The sequence below is a fragment of the Macaca nemestrina genome, chromosome 7 (genome assembly GCF_043159975.1).
Source record: "Macaca nemestrina isolate mMacNem1 chromosome 7, mMacNem.hap1, whole genome shotgun sequence".
Classification (NCBI taxonomy): Eukaryota; Metazoa; Chordata; class Mammalia; order Primates; family Cercopithecidae; genus Macaca; species Macaca nemestrina.
The window spans coordinates 40,579,884-40,594,896 of NC_092131.1; the positions used below are offsets into that span (position 1 = coordinate 40,579,884).

At 47.2% G+C, this 15,013-nt stretch overlaps 1 protein-coding gene across 3 annotated transcripts in view; it reads left to right on the plus strand.

Moving 5' to 3' along the window:
- Window positions 1-14,523, plus strand: part of LOC105472857 (pleckstrin 2) — a 28,331-nt gene extending 13,808 nt beyond the window's left edge. Inside the window, exons 1-8 of one of the 3 annotated variants that reach the window (XR_011625259.1) lie at window positions 3,604-3,871; window positions 4,302-4,483; window positions 6,679-6,770; window positions 7,071-7,258; window positions 7,493-7,594; window positions 9,175-9,258; window positions 11,876-12,116; window positions 12,718-12,808. Coding sequence is in view for 2 of the 3 variants with exons in the window: in XM_011726404.3 (XP_011724706.1) it covers window positions 3,800-3,871; window positions 4,302-4,483; window positions 6,679-6,770; window positions 7,071-7,258; window positions 7,493-7,594; window positions 9,175-9,258; window positions 11,876-11,954; window positions 12,718-12,845 (927 nt within the window). In the remaining variant the exon portion in view is untranslated. Of the gene's footprint in view, window positions 1-3,603; window positions 3,872-4,301; window positions 4,484-6,678; window positions 6,771-7,070; window positions 7,259-7,492; window positions 7,595-9,174; window positions 9,259-11,875; window positions 12,117-12,717 lie in introns of those variants that run through there. The other 2 variants (XM_011726404.3, XM_011726403.3) reach the window with 2 other exon arrangements.
- Window positions 14,524-15,013: the final 490 nt, after the last annotated feature.

The following is a 15,013-nucleotide window of genomic DNA, read 5'->3' on the forward strand; positions in this document are numbered from 1 at the left end:
CCTTCATCCCTGAAGAGGAAAAAGATGTTTCAGGCTGGGTCAGGCAAAGCTTCAGGAATAGAGATGTGGGCAAAGATGGAACAAGGAGAGAGGCGGTCATTCTGGACAGGTAGAATGTCTCGAGTAAAAGTAAGAAAAGTATGCATGGAGAGAGGAGGGTGTGGCTTCTGGGGAGAAGGGCCTACAGTGTGGTCAAAGGGGAATGTTCACTAAAGGAGTGATAGGAGTTTGGTTAGGGCCAGATGGAGGTAATGGAGAGCCATTGAAGATTTTGAGTGAGAGCATGGTCTGATGAAAACTCTCTTAGAGGCCAGGCGCAATGGTTCATGCCTGTAATTCCAGCACTTTGGGAGGCCGAGGCTGGCGGATCACCTGAGGTCAGGAGTTCAAGACCAGCCTGGCCAACATGGTGAAACACTGTCTCTACTAAAAATACAAAAATTAGCTGGGTGTGGTGGCAGGCACCTGTAGTCCCAGCTACTCAGGAGGCCGAGGCAGGAGAATTGCTCCCACCCAGGAGATGGCGGTCGCAGTGAGCTGAGATCATGCCATTACACTCCAGCCTAGGTGACAGAGTGAGACGCTGTCTCAAAAAAAAAAAAAAGAAAAAAAAGAAAAAAGAAAACTCTCTTAGAAAGACTAAAATGAAGGCTGTAATTCTAGCTGCTCAGGAGGCTGAGGTGGGAGAATCACTCAAGCCCAGGAGTTTGAGACCAGCCTGGGCAACACAGCGAGACTACATCTCAGAGAAACAAAAATGTAGGCCTGGCACAGTGGCTCATGCCTGTAATGCCATCATTTCAGGAGGCCAAGATGGAAAGATAGCTTGAGCCCAGGAGTCCAAGACCTGCCTGGACAACATAGTGAGACCCTATCTCTTAAAAAAAAAATTAGATGGGCATGTTGGCAGGTGTTGGTAGTCCCAGCAACTTTGGAGGCTGAGGCAGGAGGATCACTTGAACCCAGAAGTCCAAGACTACAGTGAGCTATGATTGTGCCACTGCACTGTAGTCTGGGTGACAGAGTGAAACTCTGTCTCAGAGAAAAAAAAAAAAGTGTAGAAAGAATAAAAGGAAGAACTAGTTTTAGCTCAGTTACTAATAAGATTTCTAGGTCCATAGAAAGGAATCTCACCATTTTCTTTCTTATCATGTTTTTCTTCTTTGACTCTCCTACACTTGCCGTGTTCAGGAGAGAAAAAGACTGAAGACAAATGAGGTCAATTAAGGAATCTTCTAATTTCTTTTTTTTTTTTTTTGAGACGGAGTCTCGCTGTGTCGCCCAGGCTGGAGTGCAGTGGCCGGATCTCAGCTCACTGCAAGCTCTGCCTCCCGGGTTTTTACGCCATACTCCGGCCTCAGCCTCCCGAGTAGCCGGGACTACAGGCGCCCGCCACCTCGCCCAGCTAGTTTTTTGTATTTTTTAGTAGAGACGGGGTTTCACCGTGTTAGCCAGGATGGTCTCGAACTCCTGACCTCGTGATCCACCCGTCTCGGCCTCCCAAAGTGCTGGGATTACAGGCTTGAGCCACCGCGCCCGGCCAAGGAATCTTCTAAGTATAAGAAAATATTAATGATGGTTAATTCTGGGTGGTGGGTTTACTGGCATTTGTTATGTTTACCTCTGTACTCTTCTGTAAATTCATATTTTTCTCAAATAAAAAACAAAAGGAGCTATTAAAATAATCTAGGCATTAAATAAAGCAAAAAGAAGAAACGAACAGGAGAAGTCATTATGAAAGAAATGTCAACAGGACTTGGTGACTGACTGGCTGTTGAGGACAAGGGAAAAGGAGGCATCGAGTATCATTCCAGCCTAGGAGGCTGCACAAATGAAATGTCATTCCATTATTTCCATTGCAAGCTTGGAGGTGTCACTGAATAAAAGTGGGAAGTCAGGCAGGGGTAGTTTTCTGCTGGAGTAGCTATAGGACCATTGGAGGATGCTGAGCCTGGGAAAAGATGGGCTCTGCATCCTCTTCCTTTTAGCATCTTAAGACCAGACACAGCTGGGTGCAGTGGCTCATGCCTGTTATCTTAACACTTTGGAAGCCTGAGGCAAGTGGATCGCTTGAGCCCAGGAACTCAAGGCTGCAGTGAGCTATGACCATGTCACTTCCCTCTAGCCTGGGAGGCAGAGCAAGACCCTAACTCAAAAGAAAAAATTCTACATAAAATTCTCAAATTGTCACCTGCCTGGTTCATGAGTACTTGGGCTAGATCAAGAGGAGCCAATAGATTCCCTAAGAACAAATCATGAAATATATACACACATACTTTTTAAAACTAGAGAACGTGTAAAAAGAGTGTCAGAATTTTACATGGAATTTTATAGTGTGTCCTAAAATTCTGCTCATTGAAATGGTGAACTGCAGGCTGACAACAGGGGTTCAGGAAGCTGGCTAAACTCTGTTCTTCTACAGTGGTGATGAGCTCACTGTCAAGCTACTACTACTGAAGGAGCAGCTCCGTGGTGGGTGGGTGTGTTTTTATTTAGATGGAGTCTCACTCTGTCACCCAGGCTGGAGTTCAGTGGCACAATTTTGCACCACGCCCAGCTACTTGTTGTATTTTTAGTAGAGTTGGGGTTTCACCATGTTGGCCAGGCTGGTCTTGAACTCCTGACCTCAAGTGATCCACCCACCTCTGCCTCCCAAAGTGTTGGGGATTATAGGCGTGAGCCACTGAGCCCGGCCTGTGGTGTTCTTTAGGACCACGAACCAGTCATGTCTTTTTTTTTTTTTTTTTTTTTGAAACAGAGTCTCTCTCCGTCACTCAGGTTAGAGTGCAGGGGCGCGATCTTGGCTCACTGCAACCTCCGCCTGCCGGGTTCAAGTGATTCTTCTGCCTCAGCCTCCTGAGTAGCTGGGACTACAGACACCCACCACCACGCCGGGCTAATTTTTGTATTTTTAGTAGAGACGGGGTTTCACCACATTGTCCAGGCTGCTCTTGAACTCCTGACCTCGTGATCCGCCCTCCTCGGCCTCCCAAAGTGTTGGGATTACAGGCGTTAGCCACCGCGCCCAGCCCAGCCATGTCTTATTCACCATTTAGTTTGGATGAGGGACGTTGACTAAGTTTGTAAGCAAAGTAAGTTGGGAGAGAATCCTTTGGAAAACAGATTCAGAATGAAATAAAATGCTTCTGTTTTCCAACAGAAGTGATGGATCCACCTACCACCCGATTAATAGTCTCCTATCAGTCCCACAATTGATCCAAAAAAATCCCATAAATGTGCACTTAAAAGATAGAGAAGTGGCCTACATGAAAAAGATTCTCTTCTGACAGCACTGAGTGAGTCTACAGTGCCCTGCAGCTGCCCACAGCCAGTGGGCTCAGACTTCTCCTGGAGCTGTGTGTTCCATTCCATGCACTGTATTTATGAGAATGTTGACCAAGTGTAGAACACGTAGCACAAAGTGACCTGGATGGGTTTGGGCGCGGTGGCTCACGCCTGTAATCCCAGCACTTTGGGAGGCTGAGGTGGGCAGATCACCTGAGGTCAGTAGTTCGAGACCAGCCTGGCCAACATGGTGAAACCTCGTCTCTACTAAAAATACAACAATTAGCCAGGCATGGTGGTGGGCGCCTGTAATCCTAGCTGCTCCCTAGGCTGAGGCGGGAGAATCGCTTGAACCTGGGAGCCGGAGGTTGCAGTGAGCTGAGATCGCACCATTGCACTCCAGCCTGGGCAACAGAGCAAGACTCCGTCTCAAGAAAAAAACAAAAAACAAAACAAAACAAAAAAAAACAAAGTGACCTGGATGGGAAGGAGCTGAAACTATATCCTATGAGAAATGTGTGAAAGACTTGATGCTCAGACACAAGGAAAGAGGACGGAAGGGAGCATGACTAACAGTCCATTCGAGGTAGGCATTAATATCCTGTCATTTCCTAATGTTCCCGGGAGTCCACAGCCAAGTGGCAGAGCTGGGGTTTGTGTTCAGATGGGTCTGACTTTGAAGCCTGGGCATTTCTCTCTTCAGTGTAGGGGCTGTCATAGGAGGTGACTCTTCATCTGTGTGGTTCTAGAAGAGAGAACACAGCTAGCATGTCCAGGAAGCAGGCCCTACACTAACTGCCTTGTCCACAAGGGAAAGGCTGCCGTGTGAGGCCGTGAGCTTCCTGTCACTGGAGGTGTCCAAGTGAATCTTTAAAGACCACCTGCTGTGTGGCTGAGGGCTCAGGGCATTTGGCAGTCACTGTCACCTAGATTCTCCCGGGGTCCCGTCATTTTTGCTGCCTGGCGTCCTCTTGCTCTGCCTGCGTGCTGGTCTGACTGGCTGTCTCTTCCCACAGCTCCTCATTAAGCTGAAGACTCAAACATCCACAGAGTACTTCCTGGAGGCCTGTTCTCGAGAGGAGCGGGATGCCTGGGCCTTTGAGATAACCGGGGCTATTCACGCAGGGCAGCCGGGGAAGGTCCAGCAGCTGCACAGCCTGAGAAACTCCTTCAAGCTGCCCCCGCACATCAGCCTGCAGTGAGTGCCCGCTTGCCGGGCTCTGTGGCAGCCTTTCCTGCCTGTGTTTGGTGGGCAGGGCACCCTGCCCCTTGGAGGGGCTCTGTGCTTGCTTCATAGCCTGGCTGGTGCTACCACAGTGCTTCAGGGCCTTCAGCTGTTCCTGTCCTGTGTATATGATTTTCTCTGCTTGGGAGTGGCCCTACGTACCTGCCCCATTTCTGTGGGATCTCTTGTGGCTCCTGCCACCTCTGCACACCTCCATGACACAAGACCCCCATTCCATTTCAGCCAGGGTGCTCAGGGCTCCTCCGTCACAGCTCCCTAAAAATCTTGTCTTAGTCTGTTTTCTGTTACTTATAACAGAATACCTGAAATTGGGTAACTCATAAGGAGGGATTTATTTCTTATCATTATAGAGGCTGGGAAGTCTAAGGTTGAGGGGCTGCATCTGATGAGGGCCTTCTTGCTGATGGGAGCTCTCTGCAGAGTCCTGAGGTGGTGCAGGGCATCACACAGTGAGGGGGCTGAACATGCTAACATGCTTACTGCAGTCTCTGTTCCTCTTATAAAGCCACCAGTCCCATTCCCATGATAATTCATTAACTCATTTAACCCGTTAATCCATGAATGGATTAATCCATTCACAAGGGCAGAGCCGCCATGACCCAATCACCTCTTAAAGGCATTACCTCTCAATATTGCCACATTGGGGATTTTCAACATGATTTTTGGGATAAACATTCAAACCACAGTAAATCTCCACCAACCTCCCAGGCAACAGAACTGTTACACCCATCAAAGATGTATGAGTCCATTCCTGGGCTCACCAGGCGCTGAAACCTTGACTGTACACCTCCTATGGGTCTAGGGAGCTGCTGAACACTGGTGGGTGCAGGGAGGATCAGCTGCAGATAAGGGTGGGTAGGCAGGTGGGTTCAAAGATAGTTCAAAAAGTAGCTGAAGGGGTTTGGACTTAATGCAGGAGGATCACAGAGAATCATGTGGGCTACTGTGCACCCTTGGGGCTTTTTTTGTTTTTCTTTTTTTGGGACAGGGTCTCAATCTGTTGCCCAGGCTGGAGTGCAGTGGCTCGATCATAGCTCACTGCAGCCTTGACCACCTGGGCTCAAGTGATCCTTCCACCTCAGTATCCCAAAACACTGGGATGATAGGTGTGAGCCACTGTGCCCAGCATACACTCTTGTTTGTAAGTTAAAAGTCACAGCACTTTGGTTTTACTACAAAAGCAGTATGTGTCTGGCATAGAAATACTAGAACATTTAGATAAGCAAGAAGAAGAAAAGAAATGTCTGAAAATCCTGCCTCTCAAATTTTGATGCATAACTGAACACCCCCTTCTGTGGTGAGGAGGTATAAACAGACCTACCTGCAAAGAACAAGGTAGCTGAGAGGCAGAAGAAAGAGGCTGACAAATCCAGTTTCTCACAAAGAGGCATTTAATAGGGACTTACAAACAGAAGTGATGTCTCTGCTGGCCAAGAGACAGTGAATCACCACACTTGTCCTCCAGAAAATATCCTTTCTATAGCAAGCTTTTTTGGGAAAATGTGCAGCTAGTCGTGCCTCAGACTTTCTTGTGAAACCTGTGACCTCTGGGGAAGTTAGATAAACATCTTTATGAGGGGTGAGTTGCGCTATGGGAACACCATGGTATGCGGGAGTCAAACATCCATCATCAGGCCAGGCACAGTGGCTCACATCTGTAATCCCAGCACTTTGGGAGGCCGACGCGGGCAGATCACTTAAGGTCAGGAGTTCGAGATCAGCCTGGTCAACATGGTGAAACCCCGTCTCTACTAAAACTACAAAAATTAGCCGGGCGTGGTGGCACATGCCTGTAATCCCAGCTGCTCCAGAGGCTGAGGCAGGAGAATCACTTGAACCTGGGAGGCAGAGGTCACAGTGAGCCGAGATCACACCACTGCACTCCAGACTGGGTGACAGAGCGAGACTCTGTCTCAAAAAACAAACAAACAAAAAATAAAAAACAAAAATCAATCATCACAGTGGCTTCACTTCAAGATGGCATCACTCTGGCCATGCAAAAGGCTGCTTTCCTACACCCCCTTTTTTTGTGATGTGTGTCACACCATTTGCCACTTGCTTTATACCCTTAGCAGTGACTCAGGACCCTCCCTTGTACCTACCAGCGTGACGAGGGTTCCCTCTCCTTTGCCTTCCCTTCTGTGTAGTCGCATTGTGGACAAGATGCATGATAGCAGCACCGGAATCCGTTCAAGCCCCAACATGGAGCAGGGAAGCACCTACAAAAAGACCTTCCTCGGTGAGCCTGTTCCCCAGGGCCGGGCTGGGCGGTCAACCTGGGACATGGTGATGCAGGGCTCAACTGTGTGCTTGACCACCCTATATTGAGGTCAGAGCTTCCTGCTGGGCAACAGGCTGGCCTGAGATGGCCACGTGTGGGTGTGCAGCCACAGCTCTATGCAGCAGGTATGGCCTTCAGTCTGCTCTTGGGTAGAGCCCTGAGGCTGCCCAGAGGGCTAAGGTCAGTGAGGTCATTGGCCACACACCCCAAGGACGCTGGTCCGTTACCTGTTGCCTGACTGGTGCTGCCCTTGGCCAGGCTCCTCCCTGGTGGACTGGCTCATCTCCAACAGCTTTGTGGCCAGCCGTCTGGAGGCGGTGACCCTGGCCTCCATGCTCATGGAGGAGAACTTCCTCAGGCCGGTGGGTGTCCGAAGCATGGGAGCCATTCGCTCTGGGGATCTGGCCGAGCAGTTCCTGGATGACTCTACAGCCCTGTATACTTTTGTAAGTTGGGGAGTGGGTTCTTCTTGCCACCAGGGCAAAGGTTAAGGAAGATACAACAGAGTGGGGGCCTGGGGTCCACAGTCACGGGAGGAGACCTTGGGCTTGGGGGACGACTTCATCCTGATGCAGAATGAGGTTTCTGTCCTGAAGAATTTCCTTTCCCCTCTGACAGCCGCCATAGCTTGGGCCTGGGTATTTGCTATAGCAGAGTCTTTGTTCCCTCTTTCCCCCTAGGCTGAGAGCTACAAAAAGAAGATAAGCCCCAAGGAAGAAATTAACCTGAGCACTGTGGAGTTAAGTGGCATGGTGGTGAAACAAGGCTACCTGGCCAAGCAGGTATGGCTGCTTTGGAGCAGGGAAGAGAGATGGACAGTTCTCAAGCTTAGGGGAGGCAGCAGTGAGCACAGAGGAAGGGAAGGGCTGAGGCTGCTGGAGGGCACCAATTATAGCAGAATCTATGAAAGCAGGAGCCCAGCCAGCCCCCAGAAGCAAGTCAAAGAACAGGCACATGCTCACGCTCACACACACACGTGTGCCAGACACAAGGGCTGTTCAGGAAAACTGTACTATACACACATAATTATCACAACATCAAAAAACAACTTCTACAGAATTGCCCAGCTTCACATATTTGTCTTGGAGGCATTGCTGACCGGCTTGAGGTTTTGCATTTGCTGGCCTTCTGTTCCTTGGGGCATCCTGGGGTCTCTGCCTTCCCTTGTGAGATTCTGCACACCCCCTTGATACACTTTCTGAGCTAAAAACAATTTTTTCTACCATGTCGGTAGGTTGAAGATCAGATTCTCCATGGTAAGGCTCAGTGTTCAAAGCCTGGCCATGGCCACTACTCCTAAACTGTGTTTGGAAGAGCAGCTGTGTTGAACCAGAGGCAAGCCGTGTCCTGTGGCATTCCTACCTGTGCCTAACAAAAACGGTATTCTGTGAACAAAATCACCTGTCCTTGGCACAGGAAGTGAAGCAGACATTTTGCACGGCTCTCGTGTTTGTGCACATGTTGTATACCATGCGAATGTGTGTGTCCGCACAGAGGGCACGTACATGGCTTGGCGCCACTCCCATCATTACTCGGAGCATGTGCTGTTGCTGTCACCTGCTTCTTGCATATCAGGATCCTCATCTGCTCTTAGATTCTTATCATCCCCACCGCTGCCTGTCTGCGCCAAGGCCCTGCTTCTGCTGGGCCTGATAGGAGTCCTTCCCAAGGGGAGGAAAAGAGGCCCCTAGGGGAGCTTGAGGAGGGTGTGGGAGGGACTCTGAGGGTGTTCCTGACTAGGAGGGCTAAGGTTTGTGATCTAACCTTAGCCCTCCCAGTGAGGTCAAAGAAAGTCACACACACGCACACACACACGTGCACACACACACACACACACGCACATGTCAGCTTCTTACACATTTAGGTTTTATCATATAATTGATCATTACTTGCTTTTTTCCTAAAGCGCAATGTGAAAGTGGTTTTACTGCACATGTAGGCACATGTGTAGACTGACAAATACACATGCAGCTGAAGGTTTGTTTTTGGACTGACGTGGCCCTTAGCTGGTGCCCTTGGGTTCAAGTTTACCTGTGTGCTCCCAGCCCAGCTGACACCTCCTGCCTCCTTGTCCTCCTTTATGCCCTGAGTGGTGTGTGTCCCTTTTCCTTCTGCATGGACTGTCTTTGGCTCTGCCGACTTAAGGTGATGGCGTTTTTGCTAAAGTGTCATTGAGTGGGGGTGTTGGCAGGGAGGTCTGTGAGATGTCATTGCTATCCTTAGGTTTCCTGCGGACTGGTTTTAGAACGTAGTCCCATTGGAGCAGGCTGGCTTGTTGGGGGTTTGCTGTTACATGCATAGATGCAGGAGAGAGGGACATGCAACTATCACCAATGAACTTGGAACCATTTCTTTGCCTCAGGGGCACAAGAGGAAAAACTGGAAGGTGCGCCGCTTTGTTCTGAGGAAGGATCCAGCTTTCCTGCATTACTACGACCCTTCCAAAGTGAGTGCGCATGCTGGCTCTGTGCTGGTCCCGTGTTGTGATGCCCCCAGACACTCCTCTTCTGGCACAGCGGGCAGCTGGCTGGACATCCTGTCTTCCCCTGGCACCTGCCTCTGCTGCACCTTGCCTTTCCTTCCACAGTCCAAGCTGCTCTGCCCTGTCATCACATAGGTGCCTTTTTCTTGAGCGGTTTCTTCTATGCCTAATCCCCCACTTTCCCCTGGGAGGCCCATCTTTATCATTTTCAGAGGAAAAGCATCTTTTGGTCTTCCCCAAAGCCTGCTTTGTGAGTAGGGAGGATGAGGTAGGCTGACAGAGACTCCTACTGGCACTTCCCAGCCTCTCCACACTTTCCATTCAGAGGCCCCATTAATTCTGCGTCCCTCTGCTTTTCCCCACCTATGTTTTGAAAAGTTTCTGTCACCATATAATATTTAAGCCATAATTTACTAATTTGCTTTTTAAAAAACTTTGATGGCAAATTAAAAAGAACCATTTTTCTGTTTCTGATACTAGGTATTACCACATGCTGAGTGGATCTAATTCCAGTCAAAAGCAAATAAAAAGGGCCCCTTAGTTAGCAGTTCAGCCTTGTCTTGGGCGATGTATGACTTTCATTAGTTTTTGTTGAAATAGTGAAGAGTGGGCAGTTCCTTCCTCACTGAGCTTCAATCAGGAACCCCTGTCTGGACCCAGCCAGGCCACAGGAGGGCCCAGGGCGAGGGATGTGGCAGGAGGAGCCTCCAAAAAGCTCCAGTTGACCTTTCTGTGGGTCATGGTGGCCTGGCTACAGGATGGAGTTCAAACTCCTTCCTTCCTGGCTACCTCAAATCCTGTTTGAAGCAAGGAAGAAATAAACAAATGAAAAAACACTTTAGTTTTGTATTTAACTCTCACCATGGTCTAGCCTAACCTACTTTCTTTGTGCCCCTGATGAGTCTGCTGTCTCAGCTTTTTTTTTTTTGAGACGGAGTCTAGCTCTGTCGCCCGGGCTGCAGTGCAGTGGCCGGATCTCAGCTCACTGCAAGCTCCGCCTCCTGGGTTTACGCCATTCTCCTGCCTCAGCCTCCGAAGTAGCTGGGACTACAGGCGCCCGCCACCTCGCCCGGCTAGCTTTTTGTATTATTTAATAGAGACGGGGTTTCACCGTGTTAGCCAGGATGGTCTCGATCTCCTGACCTCGTGATCCGCCCGTCTCGGCCTCCCAAAGTGCTGGGATTACAGGCTTGAGCCACCGCGCCCAGCCTTGTCTCAGCTTTTAAAATAGGAAACAGAAAATGTACATACACACATATGTGCCTGTACACACCTATCTATAAGTACATATACATGTAAATATACGTATATACATATATATGTACACACGCACAAATGCTCACATATGTACATAGATGGAAACAGTGCAGAAGAGATTACTCAAAGCAAGTGTGCAAAGGAAATAAAAGAATTGCCAAGTTTCTGGGCTGCAGGTACAAGATAAGGAACCATCTCAAAGGCATTCTGCAATTAATTTGTTCCCCACTTTACTCCCACTCCTCCTCCTGTTTGGGCCGAATGCCCCTCTCCTGCCCGGGGACCTACTCTCCTATCCAGGCCCAATTCAAGTCTCCTGTCCTCCCTGAGACTGCCCTTGAACCCTCCAGGCTGGGGCAGATCCCTTCCTTCTCTGAACTTTCCTCCTATTAGCATTTAGTAGTACAAATATTTCCAGTATTTTATTTAACCATTTTATTTTTTGCCCTCCCTCTTGCTGGGCCCAACATGCAGTATGAAGTTGATTATTGATTAATTGAAGGGCTCCTGGGGCCCAAGGCACGTGGTGTGTAAAATTGCCCTAAATCATCCAGGGACACCACCAATCACAGTTTTGTATCACACGAAGTTTCATGCTAGGCACATGCTAGACTTGTGTAACGATGTCCTATGTGCAGGAATCTATCAACTTTGCAGAGATGATGACTATGGCTGGGTGTGGTGGCTCATGTCTGTAATCCCAGCACTTTGGGAGGCTGAGGAGGGCAGATCACTTGAGGTCAGGAGTTCAAGACCAGCCTGGCCAACATGATGAACCCCCGCCTCTACTAAAAATACAAAATTAGCCAGGTGTGGTGGCGTGTGCTTGTAATCCCGATTCCTCGGGAGGCTGAGGCAGGAGAATCACTTGAACCTGGGAGGCAGACGTTGCAGTGAGCCGAGACTGTGCCACTGCACTCCAGCCTGGAAGACAGAGTGAGACTCTGTCTCAAAAAAGAAATGATTACTATAAATATATATTTCTGATTGCTTTGTAAGATGCACACAAGGGTTAAGGAAGCCAGTGAATGTTTTTCTGTGTAGCATGTTGGATCAGAGGCTCTGTTTGAGACATCTCCAGGAATGAAAAGCAAATTTGCAAGTCTGCGAGACTTGGTAACTACAACATTGGTGGGCACTTCTGCTGCCTGCTGTGAAACAGAGGCCCACGCTTCCTTACTGGTGCCTACAGCTTTGGCCATGTGATGTCCAAGTTCAGCTTCATCTTCTATTACAAATGATTTTGCACTGACTTCTTTAGCTGGCCTGAGTTGTAAGGGGAGTGCATTCACAAATTCCTAATTGGGTCTCCTTTCCTCTGCAGGAAGAGAACAGGCCAGTGGGTGGGTTTTCTCTTCGTGGTTCACTCGTGTCTGCTCTGGAGGATAATGGCGTTCCCACTGGTAAGGTGCAACTTCAGCCCTGGCCTGAAGATCTCAGGGGCCTCCCTCCTGCACCTCAGTAACGTCCCACTAATGAAACGACAGCTTTGGAAGCTGAGCAAGGCTTTCTCAATGAGACAGAGTGGTGTGAGTTTTGAAGCGATTTTCAGAATTGAACAAAGGGTATGTTCTTGGCGTTTTAAGAATGCAACTAAGTAATCCTTATGTTATTAATCTTTCCCCTCAGTTTCTATGCTGATGGCCTGTAAGCTTCCACCTAAAAATAATAGCTGAGGCTTACACAATGCTTTAGGGTTAACAACATACCTTAATATATATCGTAACAGGAATTTCACAATAGCCAGCCATAGTAAGAAGATATTATTCCCATCTTATGGCTGTGGAAACTGGGGTTCCAATAAGTTAAACAATTTGAGATCAAACTCCAAATTCTGTGCTTGCTTTTAACATAAACATACTGGATTCTTTGGTGTAAATGAAATAGTAGATCTATAGCATGCTACCATCTTGAGCATAGGAGCAGGCAAGAAGGCTTCCAGGAATATCCAGACATAACCATTGACAGGCCTTAGGGCACTGGTGAGGGACAGGGAATGGGAGGAAAAGGGGACCTCATCTGATAGGATTCTCTAACTGTATACCTTTTAATAAATACGTCATTGTATGTTTTTGTCCATGTCTCAGTTGACTTTCTACTGGTTCAAGGTGAAAGCAAACATGGCTATTCAATCACTGATCCCCCCGCCCTCTTTTTTCTGCCTAGGGGTTAAAGGGAATGTCCAGGGAAACCTCTTCAAAGTGATTACTAAGGATGACACACACTATTACATTCAGGCCAGCAGCAAGGCTGAGCGAGCTGAGTGGATTGAAGCTATCAAAAAGCTAACATGACAAGGACCTGAGGGAACCAGGATTCCTCCCTCCTACCAGATGACACAGACAGGAATTCCTGGAGAATGGGAGTGTGTTAAGACTTTTGACTTCTTTGTAAGTTTCGTACTGCTTTGGAGAGTGAATGCTGAAGAGTTCCTCAGATTACAAACAGCAATGATGCCATTTCCTTCCTCATCTTCATGTTACAAACCTGGAAAGGCTAGAACAGCCATTAGGCGTCAGCATCTTGACTTTTCCCCAGCATCACAAACAGCCATTTCCTCGGGCACCAAAGTAGGTTCCCTTTGTTGGAACAATTACACTGGCCATGCCATGTTGAATAAAACTCTCTTCTTATGCGGTTCTCTCTTAACTTCTTTGGAATTAGTAAAAGCTGACATTTGTTTCTGGCTATTAGAGTCCCATATAAAGTTTTATAGTTTTCAAGCAACATTTCAAGTATCTCTGTCATTAAGACATACTTCATCTTAAAGTGGGGATGGTGGCCAAACTTTGTACATTCAGAGAATATTGTTTTGCTTTAGAAAACAAGCCTGCATAAATATTATACATTACAGAAGTCATGGACTCTGTCGGAGAACTTAATCACATATATGAAAAATACATACATAGCTTTTCTATGAAAAATGGGCATTTAGAGATGCAGAGTAAGAGTGCTCTGAAGGACAGAAAAAGATGTAAACGGGGAAGGTTTATATCAAGACATTAAATTTTGGTTTTAAAATGAACATAAGCTGAGACAAATAGGTACCAAGAAACTTCACCGGTTGGGAGGTTAATCTGTAGTGAAAAGTCTGTATCATACAATACTTTTTAAGAACATTTTTATTCCTTTCAAGTTTATACAGTAATCTGGCACAAGCTATTGCCGGCATTCTTGCCAAGTACAAATGCTTGGACCTCCCCTTAATCAACAGATAAAATACATAACTTACATTTAAGGGGAGTGGATACTTCAAAGTGCTTAAGTAAAAATTTGTCCTCTTAAATAGTTCGAACTGTCTCTTGTTAATCGTGTCTAAAACATTGACCTGAATAATGAGAAATCCCAAGCTAATGTTTTACTTATTCCTTATATGGTAAGAGACTACCTTTTAAAGCACCATTTTCCATTTGGCATTTCACCAAGGTCTAATGCCCTTGGAATTAGTTTTTTTGTTTTGCCTTTTGAATATCGATAGGTGTTTATCTGAATTAAACTACATTTAGTTTGATGGCTTCCTGCCTCCAAATTGGCACGTGTGCCTCACTTTGTATGGGAGCTATCAGGATCTCCATAGGTTGCAAAGTAGATGACCATTACCTTGGGGTTGGGGCAAATCAGTGAACAAGTCTCGGCAAGGTAGTGGCATTTGTATTTTTAAAAAAATCTCCAGGCATTTTGTTCTTGGTGTAAAAGTAGAATGGCTGGAGCATGGCAGCTGAGTAATAACTGTTCTGCTTACCATGATGTAGTGCTTAGCATGTCTCTATGGATCTATCTTTGAACATTATTCACTTAAGAACTGGCTTGTCTTGTTTTGCTATAACTGATATGAAAAATGGTTTGGGTGGGGTATGGTGGCTCATACTCTTATAGAGGCAGAGGCAGGAGGACAGCTTGAGCCCAGGATTTCGAGACCTGCCTGGGCAATATAACACCATTTGCCAAAAAAAAAAAAAAGAAAAAAAGAAAGAAAGAATAAAAACTGGTTTGAATATTCGTATTTCCTCCTGGCCATTACTCATTCTCAATTAATTTATGCATAAATGAGACCCAAACTATCACTAATTTTCAGCTATATTAATTGATAGCCACTTGACATCAATGAAAGGTACAGTGGGGAGTAGATGAAATCGTATTTTTAATGAAAAGGCTTTGATGGGAGATTCAAGACTTTTGGCTTTTTTTTTTTGAGACAGCGTCTTGATCTGTCACCCAGGCTGGAGTGCACTGGAGTGATCACAGCTCACCGGCCTCAAGTGACCCTCCTGCCTTGGCCCCTTAAGTGCCGGGGTTACAGGCATGAGCCACTGTGCCTGGCAGAAAGTCAAGATTTGGATAAACTTACTTCTTTGCCAAGCCTGTTCTTCAAGTTATTCAGAACTGGGTGTATAACTTGTCCTCATATTTATCTTGTCCCTGCTTTTAGGTTAGCAAGGTGTATGCACGCTTTAAGTTTTGT